Consider the following 18,423-nt stretch of genomic DNA (forward strand, 5'->3'; position numbering starts at 1 on the left):
TATATATTTGTGGTTGAAGAATAAAATTAATGTCTTTATTTCATATTGTCAACATAAAAATAAAACAAAAACTTATAATATATCAACTACTACACTGGAAAAAATAAATTATTTTTAACATTTAAAATTTTTAATACTTTTTTATTTAAAAATGAATTATTAAAGAAATCGTTTAAACATACAATTCGTGGAAAAAAAATGAAACACTATAATTTTTTTTTATAATAATAAAGATAGATTTTAATTTTTATTTATTTTTTATTTTTTGTTTACAGGAAAGAAAATTATCATTTTTATCTTCTTGAATAATTTTAAAATATTCTTCATTTAGTAATAATTAGTGTGAGTTGATTGTTGAAGAATTAATACCACAAAAATAAAGAAAATTAACGTTCTCAATTATAATCATTTTTTATCTTAAATATTGGATTAATAAATGAAAATAAAAGAAAATTAAAATTGATACATGTTTCTCTCTCTTCTTTAAATGACATTTGCTTCTCTTTCTTGTCTTTTAACTATTGAATTAATCTAACGGTATATAATTGCACATGAGAGAGGGCATGAGAGAGAAAATTGGAGAGGATCCAAATCCTAGATTTATATATTGTTGCTATTTTTCAACTATAACTCTATATTGTAGTCAATACTTTCTTTTATAGAATCACATTCGTAAAATATGAATTCACCTATTGAAACTCAGGAAACACAAACAGTTTTTTATCAAGGTATAATTATGTACTTTTAATCCATAACATATAGTGTATGTTTGTATTTAAATATTATTTCATGTTAGTCACCATTTATATATTAAGTATATTTTTTTAATGCATGTTTTATATGTAATAAAACACAGAATCATGATATATTTTTCAAGCAAGACATAACAATGCTAGAAATTTTCGAAATACTGTTATGACAATCAAATGCATACTGCCTACTTCGAGTGAGCGTAGACGATGCAATGCAAAATTATTTCATAGAGAATCTCAAGATATGTGTTGCAAAGGTGGAAAGGTGACAATTTCACAAGTGCCTACTCCTAACGAGTTGTTACAATAATTTTTAGACAGCTCTACTGAAGGAAGACATTTTAGACAATATATTAGAAGTTACAACCATGTAATGTTGTTTACTTCACTAGGTGTTAATGTCGACGAAAGTTTGGTTGCAACTGGTCGTGGTATTTACACATTTCGTGCTTAAGGCGCAATTTATCACAAAATAGGAGATTTTCATCCGAATCAAGGTTCAAGGCCACGTTACTTGCAGTTATACATTTATGATACCGATCATGAAATTCAAAATAGGATGAGGGAAAACTCAATACTTAACCAAGCCGTAGTGTATAAATTGCAAAAAATACTCCACCAATGCAACCCGTTTGTCATTATGTTTAGAAAGCTTTCACTAGAGCCAAATATTTAAGAATGTAGGTTACTCATTAAAGAACGTCTGTCGAATCAACCACAATATAGTCTCCCTTCAACTTCCCAAGTCGCACAAATTGTTATAGGCGGTGGTGATGAAGATACAATAGAACGTGGAAGAGATATAAATGTCATCAACTGTGATGGAAAGCTAACAAAGGTTTAAGAAACAATGGGGTATTATGATCCTTTACAGTACCCTATATTGTTACCGTTTGGAATATACGGTTGGGACATAGAAACAAAAACTAATGTTGGAAAAAATGTTACATGCCGAGAGTACTACAGTTATGTGCTTCAGGTACACGCTAAACTATTTTTCTAAGAAATATACTTCTAAATGTATGAAAAAATAATTCAAGATTGATTATTTTATTCAATGTAGATTTGTCGTAATGATCAATTTATATTGTTAAAATCGGGTCGACTTTTACAACAGTATGTTGTAGACAATTATGTAAAGGTTGAAACAGGAAGGTTGAGATGGATCCGAAGAAATCAAAATAATATTCGGTCTGAGGTATATCAGGGGTTACAAGATGCATTGCATGATGGGGAGAATAACGCGGGTATTTAATATAACATGTTATATTTATACATGAAGAGTGTCTACTTTATGTTTACCACTATCGACACATTTAATTTTTATACTTTTCATAGATAATGTCGGACAAAGAATAATATTACCATCGTCATTTATTGGCAGTAAGCGAGATATGACACAGTGGTACCAAGATGGTATGATCATTCTTCTTAACAATGGTAAACTAGATATATTCCTTACAATGACATGCAATCCTTCTTGGATTGATATAACTTCAAAACTAGGCCCCCATTAAACCCCACAAGATCGACCTGATTTGCTAACAAGAATTTGACAATCAAAATTTGAGCAGTTGAAGGATGATGTCATTAACAAAGGAGTCTTAGGGAGGGTTAAAAGTTATATGTATGTAACAGAATTTCAAAAACATGGACTACCACATGTGCATATGCTACTCATCTAGGATACTGATGACAAATTATGGGAACTTGGAGAGTATGATAGTGTGGTGAAAGCAGAAATACCACGACATGAATCTAAACCAGAATTGTATGAAGTTGTGTTAAAACACATGATCCACGGGCCATGTGGAGTATTGAACCAAAGCTCTCCATGTATGAAGAATGATCATTGTAAAAAAAGATACCTAAAAGCTTTTTATGAAGAGACACTTCATGGAAATGACTCATATCCTGGGGTGTTTCGCGGGCTGCAACAAGAGTGCTAATTAAAGACGGAAAAGTAGAGGGGGAAGAAGGGGATATTTTACCAAAAATATTGTTTTTAAAGAAATTTTATTGTCACAACCTCAGGTATTTGTATATTATTTTAATCATTCAACTATACTTTTGCAATGTCACACTTGACGTGTACTCACAAGAGTACACTATATTTTTTACCACTAAAATTTACTTTATTTGTTTTGCAGTGAAACAAGAGATATTTATGATTTCATTCCATGGTTGATATTCCTATTAAACAACAATGTCACTTAATGTCTTTGTTAATGTTTATGTTTATTTGCTTAATAAACTGTGAGAAATATTTTTTTTTCTTCTTATTTCATCTAAATCTTCTTATGGTTTTGAACAATCTATAACAATATCTAAACACAAAATTTAATTTTGGTGTAACCTATTTTGATTTTCCATAATACGGTATTCCTAACCATCAAATTATTCCACTCACATTATTGATTTTCTTGAAAAAATACTGGTTCAATAAAGTCACGTTTTAATGCGTGAATATTACATATTGTAAACAAAACTTAATATATATATATGAATAAATATCATATATTTTATCGTATAAATAATCTATATTAAAATCAAATTTATAAAAAAAACGTTGTTAATATTTTCATGCGTTAGCGCAATAAGAAAAGCGGACAAACGGGCACGGAGTGCCCGTTTGAACGCTAGTATATATAAATCAAAATTAAAATTTTATGTATATTATATATTGCAAATAAAAATTAACAAACTTAATTAATTGATTTATTTCCCTTCAGTTAACTTAATAAAATTAAAAGTTTGAACGTTGTTAATGATTTAATTAACAAACTTATATATTACAAATACAAATTAAGAAGCTTTATATCTCTCAATGTTATCCTTTGAATCCCTTTTGGTTTTAAATATCCATTTGCAACCAATGGATTTATTTCCTTCAGGTAACTTAACGAGATCCCAAACATCATTGTCAGCCATCGACTTCATCTCATCTTTCATAGCATCAACGCACTTAAGAGAGTTTGGACTCCGCATAGCTTGACTAAAGTTGATAGGATCTTCCTCAGTCAAACCAATGTCATCCTCACGTTCCTGAAGAAATACAACATAATCATCTGAAATTGCACTCTTTCTCTCTCTAGTGGATCTTCTTAATGGTGACTCTTGAGGTTGTTGAGTTTGAACTATAGGTGATGCTTGGGGAAGACACTCAATGTTGTATTATTCTTTAGGGATGTTAGGAGTAACATTATCATTTATTTCTGGAACAAAGATAGGTACAAAGACTAGATCATTGTGAGAAACAGTTTCTTCATCAAAGATGACACTTTTATGCTTCTTTCCCCTCCAAACTCTACATCCTCAAGGAATCTTGCATTTCCCGTTTCAAAAATTGTTATAGTGATGGGATTGTAAGACTTGTACCCGTAAGAGCGTTCAGCGTATCCAATAAAATAACAACTAATTGTCTTTGTATCCAACTTACCTTCATGAGGCCTATAAGGCCCCGCTTCAGCTGGACATCCCCAAACGTGTAGGTGTCTAATGCTAGGCTTTTTCCCAGTCCAGGGCTTATAAGGGGTTTTAGCTACTACTTTACTAGGTACTCTATTAAGGATATAAATTGCGGTCTTTAATGCTTCTCCCCAAAATGACTCTGGAAGTGAAGAATGACTAATCATACTCCTTACCATGTCCGTAAGAGTCTGGTTTCATCGTTCTGCAACTCCATTCATGTTGTGTTTTCTCGGCATTGTGTATTGCGGAACAATTCCACACTCATTGGGGAAAAGCGCAAAGGACCTGGACGTTGTTCCCCTGATCCATCATATCGACCATAATATTCACCACCACAGTCAGATTTGACAACTTTTATTTTCTTTCCAAGTTGAAGTTCGACAAACTTAAACACGTCTAAAGATTGAGATTTCTCATGAATCAAATACAAGTGTCTATACCTCGAGTAATTATCTATGAACGTAATAAAATATCATTGTCCATTCCAAGAACTTGTAGGGAAAGGACCACATATATTGGTATGAATTAGTTTTAAGACATCCTTAGCTCTTTCAGCATGAAAATTCCTCTTGTTTGTTTGCTTACCCTTGATACATTGAATGCATACTTGAAATTCCGACAAATCAAGGGATCTAAGAACACCTTCCGACATAAGTCTCTGAATTCTTTGTTTAGATATATGTCCTAATCGCTTATGCCATAAAGTGGCAGAATTCTCATTTAATTTTTATTTTATACCATGTGACTCTATTTGCATTATTTTGTTATAAGGACATTTAATATTAAGCATATAAAGATTATCATTCAATGAACCGTAACCAACAACATTTGAATCATATGAGAGGCTAAATTTATTATTTCCAAATGAACAAGTATAACCTAATTTGTCCAAAATAGAAATAGAAATTAAATGTCGTCTAATAGACGGTGAAACAAAAGTCTCAATCAAATCCAAATGAAAAACGGTCTTTAATAATAATCTAAAAGTCCCTATAGCCTCTATTGCAACTTTATTGACATCGCCCACATAGATGAATCTTTCAGTATCATTTGACGGACGACTCCACTAGCAACCCTGCATGGACATGCTAATGTGAGTAGTAGTACCATAATCTACCCACAAAGTATCTTTAGGCACAAAAACTAAATTAATTTCAGAATAAACAAAAGTGAGAAAACTACCATTCTTTTCATGCCATGCAGCATACTTGGAACACTCCTTCTTCAGGTGTTCAACCTTTTTGCAAAAGAAGCAAGTGATCTCCTTAGGTTGTTCCTTTTCCTTCTTATTTTGAGAAAATTTCCCGTAGGTTTCTTCCTTTTATTCTGAGAACTGGTAGGCAAGTGGGGACTTTCAGCCTTATCTCTCTTTAGCCTTTCTTCCTCATGCACACAGTGAGATATTAGCTCATTGAGAGACCATTTGTCCTTCTGAGTATTGTAACTCACTTTGACTTTCCCAAAGTATACCGGGAGAGAGATCAAAACCAAGTGCACAATCAAATCTTCAGGAAGTTCTAAATTCAATTCCTTAAGTTTTGTTGTGAGATTGGACATCTCCGTGATGTACTCCCTTATGTTCCCTTTGCCTTTATAGACCATTGAAATGAGTTTGGACAAGGTACTACTTGTCTCAGCCTTATCATTTTTAGCAAAGAATTGTTCCACAGTTTCAAGGAACTTCTTGGCACTTTCACTCTCACCAATCGAGCCCCTAATCATTTTAGATATGGATCTTTTGATCATCATGAGGCACATTCGGTTAGATCAGTCTCATTTTTCTATTTTAGTTTCATTTGGATTCTCAGCAGTGACGGTGGGACGCTCCTCCCTCAAAGATAAGTCTAAATCCATGCATCCAGGAATGATCTCCACAAATTCTTTCCAAGACTTAAAGTTCGTCCCACTCAGCATAGGGATATAGTTAATCTGAGCAACAAAATTTGGAGCGGTAGCAGTGGGAACTGAATCCATTGAAAAGAATAATAAACATGCAATAACATTAGTAGGCATGCTAAATAACCATATAGACATGCACAATATTCTTTATATGCAAATTTAATAAGACCTGGACAAGATACCCAAAAACACCATCAATTCTCAATCTTTGATTGCAAAAATTAACGGTAAGCGGTACTCTCACGTAATGATCAAACATTAGTAATAAGTCTTGTCAAATAATAGATGCATTTGACATCAATCATTAGCCACATGGATAAACTTGATAATTACTACATACTTACGATCACATATATGCAAATGTTCGGCCAAACAGTGTCTTCCTTTTGTCCTACCATAAAGTTCGCATGAAAAATTACACACTACATCTTTTGCAATTCTAATTGAATCAAATTCAAATAACAGATGTTACTTTTGCAACTTGTTGTTTCAACTAATCCAATCAAAGTCAATAGACATTTTAATTTAATAAATTAAATGGAAGGTCTTTAAAATTCACATAAACATTACCTTCAAATGTAATGTTAAAAAATTGTATGTTTACCTAATTGTGTTTATATCATGTACATACTGGTATACTAAACTGATTGTACTCGAATGGTGTTATAAAATATTCAAATTAAATTAACACTCATAGATAGGAATGTCTTAATAAAATAAAATTAACATTTAAATTTTCTCACGGTTAAAATAATAAAGTTGGATCCATAAAATAATTTAAAAAATTGATATAGCTAAGCATCAAATAGTTAAACAAAAAAAAATGAAGTATTTACTAAATAGGTGTAAATTTGCAGCTTTTAAAAATATATTGTTATAAAACCCTTGAAATATAGAACATAAAATAAAATTGTTTACTGTTATGGCAATAGTTGCTTCACGTGGCACAAAATCCAAATTCAAAATACAATAGCATCACGCGGTACTGTTACGGTGATAGTGCAGTACGAAAAAATTGCAGAATCATATTATATATTTGTGCAATGCAACAACAATGTTACAATACAAAACAATATGCATAATCAAAGAATCAAATTACATATATGCTATGACACTTTTACGATATCTGCATTAGAACAACTTTATGAGAGTTCGATACTATTCATGTTTTATTTGAATTAATTTCATTAAGAAAATTAAAATTCCAACAATTTTAATTCAGGCTTAAAAAGTCATTTAATTGGCTCTGATACCCTTTATTATAATTAAATCAATTCAATATACATGTACAACATATTATGACATATATTTTATGCGGAATCAAAATAGTGATACAAGCATGTATAAAATTATAGGATCGATAAATTGATTATAGAATACCTGGTTCCATTGAGAAAATTGTCTTTGACGGTAATCCTAAAAGAACCAGAAGTTGATGGGAAGAAAAAATAATTTGTTTATGTCCGGTATATTGAGGACCATAGCCTATATATAGTGTGATGGCCAATTAAGGTTCCCATTATTTTCAAATGGATCATCCTGACATCCACTCATATTTATGCTCATACACACTTATTTAATTAATTAAATAATTTCTAAATGAAATCTAATCCGTCTTTTAACTCTATTTGATCACTTAACTATTTAAGGCACTTAATTGATAAAATAGCTATTATCATTAATATATATATATATATATATATATATATATATATATATATATATATATATATATATATATATATATATATTCCAACAGGTGCATGTTCGAGGACACTGCATTGGGTTCTCACTTGCAATCATTAACGACTATTTGGGGAAGAAAATATCATTATTTTTTATTATGTACCATCCATGAAGACCATTGTTCAAGAAATAATTGGAAACAATCATGAGGATCGACCATCCAAGGGTTTGCCGACTACTTGAAACCTCATTGTCAAATATGTTATTCTCTACAAGATTGGTGTTTCAAACTGGACACCCTCCAACCATGATTCACTTATTACTCCTAGTCTTGTTGGCTTATCGTATCAAAGAGGGACTAAGGCAATCTTTAATTTTGGTGAATATGTGTTTGAGCAAGTTCTTTAGCCTGTAGAATCCTATGTAATAAAACCGCCTATAGGGTTCTCATCTCTGACTTAGGGAATTTTGATTAACCAAAAGAGTGATATTGTTTTCGTTGAAGATGGAGTAGGTATTTCTCTTGGTTTATTAAACTTTAGTTATAATATGTTTGCAGCGAAACATGTCCCTGACATTGTTCTTTTCAATATTCCAAATATTAATGAGTTTAATCTAGTTGTTGATGAAAATATGATTGATGTACAACCCATGTTTGGGCCTGTAAGAAGCCATCTCTTCAATGTCCTTATGCAAGAAGCCAAGTCATTACAAGAAATCATAATTACTTCCATAACCAGAAATGGTGTATGTGAAGGACTAATTCAAATGTTGAGTCTGAATGATGCATGTGCCTCGTCTTCTCAAGTTGATGTACCATATAGGAGAAAGACATTGTGATATTGGATGTAGATGAATACATGGCTAGTGGTTATGAAGATGAAGATGTAGATATCTAGTGATGACTTCTTCTTCTTGGATTCGGCGAAATCAAAACTGGAGCAGACATCAACTTCTTCTTGAGTTCTTTGAAACTCCTTTCACAATGCACATCCCAAACATAGGCTTGACCCTTTCGAGTCAACTGAGTTAACGCAATGCTAAATTTGAAAAACCTTTAATGAACTTCCTGTAGTAACCAGTCAATCCAAGAAAAACTTATAATCTCAATGGTGAACTTTATAGTCTCCTATAGTAACACGACATCTATCTTTGATAGATCCAGAACTATAGCACCATTATAATCACATGACCAAGAAGGAAACTCACTTTCTTTAACCATAACTCGCATTTGGAAAAACTTTGCGTATAAATGGTTCTCTTTCAATGCCTACAATACAATTCTCATATCACTTATAGCCTCATACTACAGTCACTCTTATGTCACTAGTAACACCGACACACCCTACGGAGAAACACTTGGTTGAATAGACTTCTTCTCAAGCAAATCTTCTAGTTGATTCTTCAATTCCCCAGCTCTGAAGTAGACACCCTATAAGGAGTCATCGACACCGGACTAGTACCAGGTACTAAGTCTATAGAAAAATCTACTTCTTGCTCTAGAGGAAAATCACTGATGTCTTTAGGAAACACTTTTCAAAAATTCACACACTCTAGGAAGATCGCTAACTACTCCATTTCCTCTAGCTTCCAATGAAGCTAACATCATAAACACGTGCACCATATCCTTCACGGGATCTCTCACTTTCTTAGCTGATACAAACGTCAACTCGTCACCTCCATCGAATTCAGATTCACACTCTGGAGGCAAGTCACAAATATCTTTAGGAAAACATCAGAAATCACACACCACTGGCATAACACTAGTCGTCACATTGCTCTCTACTCTCCGAGAAACAATATTAACAATACCTTTTCGTTTTTCCCAAAGATTTCCCAACTTGACCGACAGACAGGAATCTCAAATCTATAACATCTTTAGTGTTAGGAACAACACAACTTTACCATCGCCTGAGCTCTTGCAATCAGCGACACACTGCACCAACTTATCAAAACAATTGGTAAACACTTGGTTTAACTCCAACCAATTCATTCCAAGAATAACGTCAACTTGTTCCAACAAAATACAAATCATACGCATCCTCAGGGAACACCTCACGATACATAACACACCACTGGCTCATCTCTGGCCAAAACATCACCTCCCCCCTCACAAGGAAGCAACCAACGAGAACACCTGACCGTATTCCCTCGAGGATCACACCATTTTGCTAACCGACATCGTCCTCGAATATGACCTATCTTTGAGTTCAAGAAAAGCACAACATTCTCAAAATAGGTTAACTAGACAACATTGTACTCTTTCATGCAGCAACATGATGTCCAAGCTCTATATAATTGGAACATCCAAGAGAAGCAGACGTTTCTTCCCCACTTGTTTCATTCCCAACCTGCAAATGGAAAATAAAACAAGCATCAACAGTGTTCTCACACACATGTCGCATAGTAGGGAACAAACATAATTAAACAACCTGGCCGGACAGACCGACCAGCTCTGATACCACTAATGTAATACCCTAAACCCCACACATAATTTATCACATAAATTAAATATAAAATAAAACCACGTAGGGTGTCACACCTTCATAACACACATGACCTGCTCCGTAACAAGGGTTTCAATAGTAAATTTCAATACATACATTTGTAATAAGGATGTTTACACGACATCCATCTCATCTGATCGGTATTATATATTCACCTAATAAGACATTCATAACTTGTCACTGCATGCTCACTTCCATTTTAAAGTATCATCACAACGGAATTATCATCACAATTATGGAAGATAAAGTAAGTAATAACATCTAGTCTCAACTTCAATTGTAATAACAAAATAAGAGAGTTGTAATCAATCAATTCAACATCTTAAGAATGCGTTACTAAAATGATTCAGCTTAGATTCAGCTTTCTAATACTTCAAACCCTAACCCAAAATGATTCACGGGTTGAAAGTTATGATCAAAACCGTGCACGAATGCGTTACTAAAAAGTTGTTGTTTTCTAAAATTTCCAACACAATTTTCATCTTCTTCAACCCCAAAAATATCCATGAAATAATCACTAAAATTATTTTATCCCTCAAACAAAGTTATAGCCCCCTGTTTCATATATTCAACGCTTCAAATGACACTCAATTTGGACTTATGGATGAAAAGTTATGGCCAAAACGATTTCGACCGAAAAACATAAAAAAGGCTCCCACACTGAGCGCGGTCGTGACAGACAGAATGCAGAACTTTCTGCATTTTTCATCGTTGGAGGCCTTCCGGACCTCCGATTTCGATTCTGTAAAATGTCAAACGCTCAAAAAATTACAACTCATATAATAGTCTAATTATCTAAAGTTAATTTACAGTTTTAACACAATTAAATCATTTATTCACAGTTTTAAGATTATGACTAAAACCTTCGAAATTACAAGAATGGTGGATATATGTTCAATCATAAAAATAGAAAAATACACGCACATAAGGGACACAAAATTCATCATATAATCATCATATAACAACCATCATAGCATCCAAATTCAAAATTATGAATCAAAACACCCAATCCTAAGGAGGTTAAAGGTTCCTCCATTCTACCATTCTACCATACTCATTACTATTTGAACAAGTTCTCACCCTTACATGAATTCCTTAAATTCTGAATTGAAACTTTCACTCTTTTCCCTTGATTACATTGCCTCTTGCCTCTTTGCTCATTTTTCTCAAATGTCACTTACTGTGAAAATCTCCTTAAACCTATATTCCTCTTAACTTTTTATTTTTAGGGTAAACTTTTCCAAATCACCAACTTGACTCAAAATTAATTATCTCATATTCCTTCTTCTCACTAACTTTCTCAATTTCTCATATTTTGTCCAATTATTCTATCTTCACTAATTAATATAATAAAAATAAATAAAACATTATTTTTAATTATCAAAACAATTCTAAATTACTTCTATCATCCCTTTATACCCCTAACTCAAGGATACATAGTCCGCCAAAACCCAGCCATAAAATAAATCATCAAAATTCATAATTCAAATAATTAAAATATACCCCTTCCGTTCCTTTTTAAGTGTCACTTTTTTGAAGAAAAAAAATATTTATTTTTAATTGTCACTTCCAAAGTTCAATGTAGTATTAAATGTACTTTTGTCAAAATTACCCCTAGTTAATTATTACAGAAAGAGAAAAAGTAAAATGAATGTAATACTCCCCCGTTCCTTTTTAAGTGTTCATTTCTTGTAAAAAAATTGTTTTTTTTTTATTTGTCACTTGCAAAGTTTAAGGTAATATCAATTACAATTTTGTCAAAATTACCTCTAGGTAATTATTACAGAGAGAGAAAAAGTAAAGTGAATGTAATAAATAATTAAGGGTATTATATGTAAAATAAGAATTATTATTTGAAAAGTAACAATAATGATTAGTTTCCTTTGTATGTGTAAAAAAATCAAAAAATGACACTTAAAAAGAAACGTGGTAGAGTAAATGATTAAATGGTATTATAGGTAAAAAGAGAATTATTGTTTGAAAAGTAACCATAATGATTAGATGGTATGTGTAAAAAGTCAAAAAATAACACTTAAAAAGGAACGAAGAGAATAATAAAATATCTAATAAAAATGTTTCGAAATGTTTCTTTTTTTTATTCAATCAAAAATTTGATTTATAATGCTTTTCTATTTGAAAAAGATTTTAGTCTGAATCTTTTGCTAAAGAATTGGAATACTTATTTATGTCAAAATAATATTTAATTAGATTTAATTTACTCAATATTTGTAATTGATTTTATGAAGATTGATTCTTCTTGCGCTTTTTAGAAACCAAATGTTTTCGTTCCAAAATCTTTATGGATTTTTTTTTTCTGATTATGGATGTTATTAGTTAGAAATATAGATTATTAGTTTATAAATGTGATTTATCATGCTATATTTTTTTAGAGAAAAAAGACTATGCAATGACACGTAAAATATTTTTATCCTGGCAATTAATAAGAGCAAAATCACACATTTAATTTTAAAATACTATGATGATATGGTAGAACGTTATAATTCTATTGAATGATGATATAAAAAAAATTTATATCGAAAGTGCATTACCTTTAATCTCATTTTTTAAATGTAATTTTACAAATATTTCAAAGTGTTTGAGTGAAATTGAAAGGGATTCGTATAAGAATTTTGAATTCAAATTCATTGAATAATATTAAGAAAATGGAACGGAATTAGAAGAGTTTAAATAAGACCATCGGATTCTATTAACTAACGATTAGAGAATGACAATAGAGTATGAATAGGTGTATGCATCCAAAACGAGATTGGTGTTTTTGTCCTCAATTTAATTATCATGTGAGTATTCTTCTATCTCACACTCTCTTAATTTTCAATTGATTTCCATCTACTTGTGTTTTTGTGTACCGATTTCATTTCATAAATCAATGAATCTATTTTTGTGTTCCTGAATCCATTTTGAAGAAGCATAAAAGGAACGAAGAATAAATAGGATTTAGCTATAAAACACAAACTTGAATCAACTTATTCTGTATCATTAAAGTTCAATAATCATTCAAAGGTTACACATTGATACCACAAAAATTAAATCACAAACCAAAAACTTACCAGATTAATAAATTAAAATTAATTTAGAACAACAAATGGAGATATGATTAGGTTGTTGAAGCTTTTTCATTCTTCATAATCATATGAATGGCTTTAGACTTATCTTCTTCAACCATCTCCCTAAGTATATTATCTTCGATCTTTTCAGCCTGCCATTTCGAAGGATCTTCGACAAACTCTTGACTAAATATCATGCAAGAAATCCACTCTTTCCATGCAGTTCTTCTGTGCTTATCTTCCTCCAACGATCCGTTTGTCAATAACTGATACACGTAAACCATTTTCTGCTGACCCGGACGAAAAGCGCGCGCAATAGCTTGCTTTGTTTTCGAAGGATTCCACTCAGAATCCAAAAAAATCACCCTAGACGCTGCCGTTAGACTTATACCTTCAGCACAAGCATTGATTGAAGCAAGAAGTATCTTCGAACTTCCGCGAGGATCTTCGAATTTATCTATCACTTTGCCTCTTTCAAACAAGTCTAGTTCGCCGGTAAGTAACAGAATCTCTTTACCGTTTTGCCACTGAAAGTATTTCTCGAATAACTCGATTAAAAACCTCACTGGTGCGAGATTGTGACAAAAGATAAGAACCTTTTCGTTTTTCACTACGCGCGAGATTAGGCTCAGAACAAATCTTACTTTGGAACCTTTTCTCAAATCGAATTTGCTTGTTTCTAGCTTCTTCAGTTCTTCATCGCCGAAAAACTTAGCTGCACATGCTGCTGCTGTTTTGATCAACCACGGATGTATCGATCCGAGTGTTATCAGAAGTTCAACCTCGAGAAGATAACTAGTGGACTCAGCCATTTTCTTCTGAAGTTTCTGTATTATCTCGCATTGTTCATCGCTCGTGTTCATGAGCAATGTATAGATCTGTAAACCAGGAAGAGTATCAGAAGAATTTCCACTGTCATAAACATCAATAAAACTGGTGGTGATTTTTCGCAGCAGGTGTAGACCGAGCATTTTTTCTTCATCAATATCCGAGTTAATTTTCTTTTCAATGTTATCCAAGAAGAATTTCCTCGCTCTCGTCTCGAGTAAATGCGGTGCTTTCTTCACTATTTCTCCATTCTTTCTGTATTTAGAATCCAACTCTTGGAGAACTTCGTGAACGAATTTCGGTCTAGCTAAGCAAAGCGTGTTGAAATATTCGCAGAAATTGTTCTGAAACAATGTGCCTGAAAGTAGTATCCTTAATTCTGTTGGAAGTTTCATTAAACATTTCCTCAACCTTGATTTTGTGCTTCTAGGATTGTGTCCTTCATCAAGTATCAACATTCCCGGGTTTTCTCTCAATGCTTTTGCCATGTATTTTCTGTGTGCAAATTTCGATTCTTCCGATCTCATTAACGATAAAAACGAAGTATAGCCCATGATAAGAACACTAGGGTGTGAATTCCATTTCTGTATCTTGTTGATACAATCCAAAACATGTTTGACATCACTAGAAGCTTTTGGAACTCCCGGAAGAATCGTTGGTTTTAGCGTCGCTAAGTGTCTCGAGGTTCGACGGGCGTGAATAAGATACACCGGCACAGGAATCTTCCATTTCTTGAACTCTTTTCGCCATGTGTAGAGTGTGGTTTTCGGAGCTAGGACTAATGGTCTTTTCCCTGGAAACAATTTCAAGTAACTTACGAGAAACGAAATGATGAGAAACGTTTTTCCTGCTCCGGGAGCATGAGATATAACACAGCCACCACTTGTTTCAGAATTTTCTTTCATCAGTGCTGGTTCCATTGATCCTGCAATGTTTCGCCAAAGAAACTCAAAAGCCTTTTTCTGGTGTGCATGCATCTTTTCTTTGAGTTCTGGAATCAATTCCCAAACATTTTGATTTTCGTTCGATATTGGTTCATCAAGATCATTAGCATGAGTTCTGAACAGATCCTTATTATCAACTTCAACAACTTTTGGCTCTGATTTCTCTTCCTTATCTTCTCTACTGCATTTTTTCTCATCTTTGTGCCATTTCGAACTTTCCATCTATCATTATATATAAATCAACTTATCAGATAGATTCTTACCATGGAATATTTTGTACTAAATTTTGTTCGAATATCTCTACGCTATAGTTGCTATTAAATTAAGGTAAGGTTTTTAATTCGACTTACAATGGGTTCAGAAATGTCTCGTATTGCGGTTTTCACAAAACCACATCGAATGCAGTATATTCCGATTTCTTCATCCAATCTAAAATCATGTTCACAAGCTTCCTTGGATTCTTTCTCGGTATCAGTCGAAACCTCAGCAGCATTTGAACCCTGCTATGGCATAGTTGAACAAAATCAGTCTTTAACCTTAGAAAACAAGATAAAACCAAAATAGAAGAAATTGTCACATACCTCATTCCCATTAAGAAGATAACTTGATGTCAAAGCTGAATCCATTTCTTCCCACAGGGCTCCCAAATTCTCAGGACTCTCTTCCTCCTCGTCATCGCTATTCGATATGTTTTCTTCCTCCTTCTCCTCCAACTGGCTTGTTTCCTGCAACGGCTCGTTAACGTTTTCCTCGTCTTCAGTTGGCAGACTATAGAAATTCTTCATATATGTATCGATTATTTCCTTGGAGGCATCGGCGTTTGACGTTCTACTGCCTTTATGGTGCTGTTGTTCATGAACCTGACTTATGTTTGTCCAATGAAATCTTTTTGTTTGAGCGCCCTTTTGGAAAAGAATCCCTTCCCATTTGTTTCCAAAATCGATATCGTCCAAACCATGATGAAGTTGCTTCCTCTTAAGTTTTTCTCTGCAATAACTATAATAACGTCCCAAAGTGACATTATCATCGACTTCTTCAACGCACGATATTGCAGACTGATCATTGGAGGGATCCAAATTCAACGCATCATCACCATTATTCTTTGCTTCAACGATGGCATTAGTCAAATTATCGTATTTTGAAGAAATTTCATCTACATGATCATTTTGTTCGACATCACCTAACTTTACTTCATTGGTTTTCTCCGCCTCATTAACCTTTTCGTCACTTTCACTATCATCCACTTCTAAATCTGAATCTGAATCTGAAGAAGAGTTTTCATTTTTTTTCACATAAGTTCCTCTCTTGTATGGCCATGTTCTAAAGCTACCAACTTCCAACTTCTCAACCGCACAGCCTACGTAACGTTCGGGCTGTACATTCCTACGTTTCGAGCGTCTTATGCCTCCAATCTCATTAGACAGCATTGGCGACGTTTCATCTTCTTCACCGTCATAATCATGAAACGCGTCAAATTGAGAAATAATAGGTACTAGCGATCCCTTTTTAAGTTTGAAGTTCACAACATCTATCACAAAAGGACTAGTAACATCAGTATCATTTCCCATAACTTGATACACAAGCTTGTTTTGAAAAGATCTTATACTGAACGAAACCTTCTTTATGAAAGACGTCATAACGAACCACGAAAGATCAGATAAAAACTTCCCGAGAATCAATCTAGATTGCGATAATGAAGAGCAATCTTCCGATGAATCCCACCTATAAGGCTTAACTTCAGAACTCTTATTTTCTTTTAACAGACCTTCAGAAGCATTATGTTGAAGCCTCTGGAGGATAAAAATTTGGTCGATTCCAATTGCGTTATCATCTTTACTAAGAGTTTTCATCTCGGTTCCAAGCGAACCTTGACCATCATAGAAGTTCACATAAAATTGACACGAACATTTATCAGATTCGCCGTGAGGTTGTCTGTGTATGGAATTTATCCTAGCATCGATCCACATCTACAATTCACGAAAGATAGATATCAAGAAATTAAAGATCAACAAACAAATGCATACATACACCAATGATTGAACTTACTGGAATAGGACTAAATTGATATGAGTTATCATCATAGTGACGAAAGCCTAATAGCATAGATATGTCAATTCCAGATCGTAGAAAGTTGGAGCAATCAGATGAAGTAGCTTTTCTTGATCCTATCCGAATATCGGATGATGATGACAAAGGACTTTGAATCTGTTGAGAATTCATGAAATGTAAGGTAGTTTTTCCGGACTCAACTTTAATGAGTTTCACAGGTTGCCATGAGCCAGACAATACTGCTTCAAATGCTGTTTACAAAGAAGAATTAGAGGAAACATATCTTAGTTAGTAGTTAAGGAGCAAACTAAGACGGCACGCATGGTTTCAAATGCTGTCACTCAATAGTCTAATTCTCATCACAACAACCAATTCTCATCGTGCGCCGCATTGTTCGCGCCGCAATATAACACAGTGAATGCTGAAAAGTCCATAGGGTAACTTTTCGTATATAGTTATTCATTTGAATTTTTTCTCAATTTCATGCATGTGTATAGATCAGGGAACAGAAACGAGAAAACTTACGATAATCAGCATCGAATGGATGCTTCCATTGATGTAAATTCCTTTTTCTTGATGGCGCCATTTGAATTCAACTGTTAACACCTAATAGAGCTGATTAATCTGAAAAACACAAACACAAACTTCAACTTAAAAGATCTATTCATCGCATCGTAAATATATTTCAAATTGCACTCGCGAAAACAAGTTAGTACTATTTTACCCTACACTGAAGTTGAGAAAAGTTTCCAACGTTAAGACCAAAGGAGATGCATCAATCGCAAGACAAGATCAACGTAACATGAATTGAAACATGAAACATAGATCAAGAGAATAAACACGTGAAGGGTGCAACAAATGGAAAGAGAAAGAAAGAGTGATGATAATAACTGGTAACAGTAACGTAGCTGACTATGGGGTGGGTGAAGAAACAAAATCGTGAGAATGGATCAAAAAAGGCCTTAAATTCCGTGCAGATTCGTAGGAGAGAGTGTGAACGTTGAGAGTGTACGCTATTTAAACTGCGGGAATGCAGGAAAAGAGACATCGATTCCTACCTAGACCAATCAAAATGCACAACCTTATTTACTCAAAATTAATTAAAATATAAAAAACCTTCTAGACCAAAAAAAAATGTAAACGACCTTAAAAGATTAATAATAGTAATAATGAGCAATAATACTTTTTTATTACTAATATATCTAATTTGATTCAATTGAGG

General features: G+C 33.2%; 1 protein-coding gene and 1 pseudogene across 1 annotated transcript; one reads left to right on the top strand and one right to left on the bottom strand.

Annotated features, from left to right (window-relative positions):
* The first annotated feature begins 870 nt into the window (after positions 1-870).
* LOC127080270 (uncharacterized) lies at positions 871-2,969 on the top strand (annotated as a pseudogene).
* Positions 2,970-13,269: 10,300 nt separating this feature from the next.
* On the bottom strand, positions 13,270-18,111 carry LOC127084020 (SNF2 domain-containing protein CLASSY 2). Its single transcript, XM_051024389.1, has 6 exons — positions 17,926-18,111; positions 17,727-17,825; positions 17,199-17,452; positions 15,734-17,119; positions 15,503-15,652; positions 13,270-15,374 (listed from the first exon to the last, which is right to left on the bottom strand). Exons 2-6 carry the CDS (start codon positions 17,785-17,787, stop codon positions 13,431-13,433), a joined length of 3,795 nt encoding a protein of 1,264 aa, XP_050880346.1. The 5' UTR covers positions 17,788-17,825; positions 17,926-18,111; the 3' UTR covers positions 13,270-13,430.
* Between the last annotated feature and the right edge of the window lie 312 nt (positions 18,112-18,423).

This window comes from Lathyrus oleraceus, chromosome 5, assembly GCF_024323335.1.
Source record: "Lathyrus oleraceus cultivar Zhongwan6 chromosome 5, CAAS_Psat_ZW6_1.0, whole genome shotgun sequence".
Lineage (NCBI taxonomy): Eukaryota > Viridiplantae > Streptophyta > Magnoliopsida > Fabales > Fabaceae > Lathyrus > Lathyrus oleraceus.